The sequence below is a fragment of the Euprymna scolopes genome, chromosome 5 (genome assembly GCF_053919585.1).
Source record: "Euprymna scolopes isolate OS-2025 chromosome 5, ASM5391958v1, whole genome shotgun sequence".
Classification (NCBI taxonomy): domain Eukaryota; kingdom Metazoa; phylum Mollusca; class Cephalopoda; order Sepiida; family Sepiolidae; genus Euprymna; species Euprymna scolopes.
The window spans coordinates 66443907-66449906 of record NC_136486.1 but is presented as its reverse complement, the minus strand read 5'-3'; the positions used below and the strand labels follow the sequence as shown (position 1 = coordinate 66449906).

General features: G+C 30.3%; 1 protein-coding gene across 2 annotated transcripts in view; it reads left to right on the top strand.

The window, feature by feature from the left end:
- Positions 1-6000, top strand: part of LOC145276829 (bactericidal permeability-increasing protein-like) — a 101613-nt gene that overhangs the window by 52791 nt on the left and 42822 nt on the right. For both annotated transcript variants that reach the window (XM_080128182.1, XM_080128183.1), the window contains one exon: positions 2668-2810. In XM_080128182.1, the coding sequence (XP_079984308.1) occupies positions 2668-2810 (143 nt within the window). The remainder of the gene's footprint in view (positions 1-2667; positions 2811-6000) is intronic.

Genomic DNA, 6000 nt, shown 5'->3' with positions numbered 1-6000 from the left:
TTCTCCATGACCCGTAGAGATATAAATATTGCACATGCAAAATTTCAGGTAGATCAGACGACTGAAAGTGGGGCAGGGGTTTACTTATTGCACGCTCATTGTATATATATATATATATATATATATATATATATATATATATAACTACTTCATTTATTCACATAAATTTAATATACGAAAGTATAGATTTATGCGTAAACTTAAAGTATTTACTTCAAAAGTGCTCAATACGTAGGTAGAGCTAGTTAGTAATTTATAAAATATATATGGCGATTAAGCTACACTGAATATTCTGCGTTTCATCCAACTATAGGATTCATCAGTCCAAAATAAATGTCTAACAAAAAGCGTAGTTTATCAAGCAACAATATTTGCGAATGAAACCCCGAATAACAAGAAATATTACATAGCCATGACTTCCTTAGATTTCAAAACCCGATACTATGACCACAAAAGCACATTCAAAAATAAAAAAAACACCGTATAAAAACAACACTAGCGAATAAATACTGGGAACTCAAAGAAAGCGGACATTCGCCGGTAATCGAATGGAAAATAATGAGACAAGCTACCACATGCAGACATTTAGACAACCCATGTAAATTATGCCTCCATGAAAAATTTTCTATCCTGTACTTTAAAGAACCTCAAAATCTATTAAACTGTAGGCGGGAAATAGCAAACAACTGTGTTCACAAAATAAAACTTACTCTAGGATAGCGATACAAAATAGCTTTAAAACTAACAATAACAATAGAAAACAAACAAATAAATAAATTAAATAAACATGAATATACATAAACGATCACACACATATATGTATATATATATATGTGTATATATATATGTGCATGTGTGTGTGCATGTATGTGTGTACACATAGGTATATTTATATGTATAAAAAAAGGAGAACGTCTAACTAAAACCACTAAACTAGTTCTAAAACAGATCCTTTGTTTGATAAAATGCATGCCCATTGGCTGATAGGAAGGGACGTGGTGGATACTAGAAAGCTGATTGGCCAACTAGAAATCCTCAACATATATAAAAACAAGAGGCAACCACAGAATTCGCGCATAAGCCTGATGAATCCTATAGTTGGATGAAACGCAGAATATTCAGTGTAGCTTAATCGCCATATATATTTTATAAATTACTATATATATATATATATATATATATATATATATATATATATATATATGTGTGTGTGGGGGGGGTGCGTGTGTGTGTGTGTGTGTGTGTGTGTATTAGTGATGAGGCTATTAGCTTAAATAACCATCAGATCGGAAAAATGGGAACATATCAGAATCGGTATCAGAATCGGAAAAAAAATGTTCCACTTTTGTAAATGCGAGAAACATTATGTTTTTTTTTAAAGTTATCCTTGTTTATATATATTATTTGTTATATATAACCTGACATTTTCAGATAGACAGCTACGTCTGTAGAATGTAGATTCAAATAAACGTTCTTCTTGGACATGAAAATGTTAAAAACAAAAAAAAAGAACTTTGGATATTAAATGAAGTGCGTGTTATGTTTTTCTTCGACTTGGAATTGGTATGTTTTATTTAATTTTTTAATTCATTTATGTACCTTCCATTATTGAAGGAAATTGAAAGTAATTTCTAGTAACAAAGATGGTTCCGAAGGATCAGATGCAGGTTCGTGACAGAGACGACAGTGAACTTATTGAATACAACATTCGACAATTTTTATAGTAACTTTGGAAGCTTCTGATTAGTTGCTTATTGTAACTTGTGGTTATAAAAACGATTGTCGAAATCATTGGAGCCATGCCCCATTATGAGTCACACACATTTTAACAGTTCTTTAAAAAGGTCTCAGCAGATTATTCCAATGATATAATACAACTGAAGCAAACTAAAGAGTGTAAGAGTTGATGTGTTCTAAACATGAAAAAAAAAACATTATGCCGCTTTTGAATATTATTATTATTATTATTATAATTATTATTATTATTATTATTATTATTATTATTATTATTATTATTATATTACTCGTTATCACTGGTTTTTCTCACACATGTAATCATGAAAGATTACTTATTGATATTTACCGGTAATGTTCCATAGAGTCGCATATTTCTTATAGTCTCCACGTCTTTCGATAACCTTTCTAAATATTGCGTAATCACAACAGCCGCTTGCCATTAATTTTTCAATGGCAAAGACGATTGGTTCTTACTTTAATTAAGGTGATAATAAGCTTACTGAAAGTCCCCGTCCTCTTCACGCTGATCTAGTTGAGATCTACTTAGTGTGCTATTTTTATGGTTTGTCCATATCTACCTTGTTGGGCCAGTCGTTGGAACGGTGCATTATTTTTGCGGGAGGGGTGTACTGATTAACTTACGATTTTGTGGTCCTAGTTTTTGTGTTACTTCTGTTGTTGTTTCTATGTGTCTAGAGTTTTTAGCTCATGTTTATGATTTTCGGTATTATGACTTTGTTGTTGTTTCCGCCTTCTTTTCCTCCTCCTCCTCCTTCTCCTCCTTCTTCTTCTTATTATTATTATCATTATTATCATTCTTCTTCTTATTATTATTTTTATTTATAGTTTAAAATAAACTCAATAATATTGACTGTACGTTTAATTTTGCTACAGAACTAAAAAAAAAACGTATTTTATGTCATTTTGCAGCTATGGCGACAAACGGAGGTCTGAATTTGAATGCAGCACATTGTACCAGTAATGTTGATGTGAAAGTTTCTTCCGGGAACCTTATTATTAAAATGTTTAATGATATTTTCAATAGCAAAATCAACAAGACTATTGGGAAAAAGGTAAATATACTGTCAATACACACACACACACACATACACACACACATATACATATATATATATATATATATATATATATATATATATATATATATATAGGTACAATTCTTATACATTTATAATTAAAATTCATCTACTGGCACGCTGACGGTCACATTTACTTCAATCACTCAATCAATTTTATTGGGAAAACACATATAAGATAATAGAAAATCCGTGGTTCGTTGTGAAAGTATATTTTATTTCTAGTCATCGAAAAGTAAGCAAACATAATTTGTGTGCTAACGTGAGACTCCTGATCTACAGAAGTATTTTGTAAAACTCACGTAAATTGATCAAGTAGTTTTTTACCTGAGAAAAACATTTTTACAAAAGTATATAAAAATCTAGAATATAAATATACAGTAAATTTTTGAGGTGTTTCAATATTAAAATTAAATATACTCCTACCATATGTGTATGTGATTATCTTCGATCTGTTTCAACTTATATACATATACTTGCTGTAAGCGTTTTTTGGCTCAGTTTATTTACATAGAAAACTAACAAAAACAAAAAAGACAAAATATATGTATCTCATATTTCTGTTCTCAATAGTTGTGAATATACACAATTTAGACCGTTGTTAATGTGTATCACAGCCGTCAATCGAATTTTGAAGTGGTAAATATTAAATGAAAATGGGTTATTCATTGGAATTATTCAATACACTTTCGCAGTCCATCTTTTCCGCTGTTGACAGAAAGGATAACATGAAGGTTTTGTTTTACTCTGGACATACATGTGAGCACGCACTGGAACATCACGTAAATTACAAGTTTAGCGAAAATATAGTGTTTTTTTCATCAAAATATCGATACGATATTTTAAAAGAAAACTGTTTAAAGAATAAACCAATAACGTAAGTGGGAGACTGATGATAATTCAGAAGGTGGAAAGAAAAAAAAAACATTGTAAAAAATGGTGTACCATAAGTTTAAATAGGAAATAGTTTGAGCAACGGTTGTTGTTTTTTATTCAAATAAATATCTTTATTTTCGCAATTGTTTTTAGAAACATATTGCTTTCTCATATAATTAATGAGAATAAAAAACAAACAGACATAGTCAAACTAATTGTTCCGTTGAATCATCAAAACCTAATGATTGTGTCATGACAATTGTTTATATTACATTACTTATTGTTGAAGTTTACAAAAATGTAAGTAATTATCATTGTTTTTAATTAAAAATCAATTGTTCGACTGCCGGATTTCGCTACAATAACGAATAAGCACCTTTTTCATCGGTCGACCTATACAATGAACATATCGCACATATATTTTGCTAATCTTGCTAAATTTGACGCAGATCATCGGCGAGGGTTCGGCCGGCAGACGAATTTCAAAACAAACAAATCGAAAAAAGTAGAAATACAATAAATAAAAAATGAAAAAAAAAATCACTGGATATTGACTGAAGTTAAAATGCCTATGATTTCAGAAACATAGCAAACATCTTTATCTAATCAATGTAATGAAAACAATACAAAGCGAAAATTCATAGACACAAATGTTTGAGACTAAATATTTTAAATATAACCCAGAGTTAACATCTTTAATATAACCATCTTTACTTCAGATATCAATAAAAAAGGACATTTTGCTATTTGGCTATTTTCCTTATCTAATTTGGCTTTAAATAGTTTTTATATTTTGGTGACAGTGACTTACTTCCTATATGTTCACTCTTTTGCATATGAAAATGCATGTTTTTTTGTAATAATGCAGTAATATTTTACTGATTGCGTCAAGACAATTAAGAAATAAACGTTGTGTGTCTGTTTTTTTTTAATTTACGTATAAACTAAGTTAATACGACTATTTTTTTATGAAAATTAATTTTTCCGCATTTCAAACTTCTGCTATTATAACAAAGAAGCGCCATGTTTTATGTGTAACGCAAACCGATTTAATCCAATGAGAGGGAGACAGACGAAGGTCGGTGTCAATGATGATGTCATACTCGGCGGTTGGTGGCTTGCAAAGACGAATTCTTTTTTGCTTATTTCTTTTATTTTGTTGTGCTAAACTAGGAACACTTAAGTAAGCATGAAGCACGATAAAGCACCGTATTTATTTTTTCGTAACTTAATTTACTAATGAACTCTCATTATTTCCTCAATGTAAAAGAAGATATTAACGTTGATCTTTTAATGTAATAGATTTAATTTAAAATAATTTATAATCACAGTAGGTAAACTGAGCAGATTTATGATTTATTTAATGTGTTATCAATAGATTTATGCAGTGCAATATTATAATTCAATAATAATTCGTATTTTACCATTACAGAAATTGATACTTATAGCTTGGAATTCCACTTCAATAATTTCATAATTGTTTGCAACATCTTAATTAACACACGCACACGCATATATGTATCTGCGAGTGTTATGTAGATTTATATTTTTATGTATTACTTGTACCAGGTGAAATCATAAACTACATAACCGATCGTTTTGAGTCCTGGAGTTGATATGCGTGATATATGTATTGGAAAATTCAGATGCTTATTTTTAAAAGGTTGCCATTACGTTTCAAATACAAAAATAAATAAAACATAAATTCCTGAGTCGGAATTTTTCTATTTTTAACACATTTTTTTTTTAGTATATTTTACTTTCGGCACTATTTAACAAAATGTCTCTTGCTATTGTCCATCTCGCCTGGTGTACACTTTTCCTCTTCGACCCCACGTGGACGCAGCCAGACACTTCTCGCATGCTTCTTTACACGTCCTTTATCATTGAACTCGTCATTCGTTCTCTGCGAGCAGGTGTTTCATTTTTCTTTTTTTTTCTCTTCTCGCGCGCACTTCCTAATTTGCATAGGTGCCTTTTCTGTTACCGTACTGCTAAGCTCTTTGCATGCTTGCTATTGTTCGATGTCGCTGATACTTTCCATGCGCTCACAGGCACTGTTACATATTTTTCTGGCACGTAATCCATATTCGTTATATACTAATTAAGCAGATGTTTTTTAAAATTCAATTACTGGTCAAAACAAATTAAACTTATCTATAGTCTTATTAGGTGCGTTCTCCTTGGTCCTACAGCTCCTTTTGGGCAAATTTTATTTTTATTTTTTTTTATTTTTCTTATTTTCTGATGGAAAATTTAGTTGATGTCCTGAAGAAACATTAAAATATTA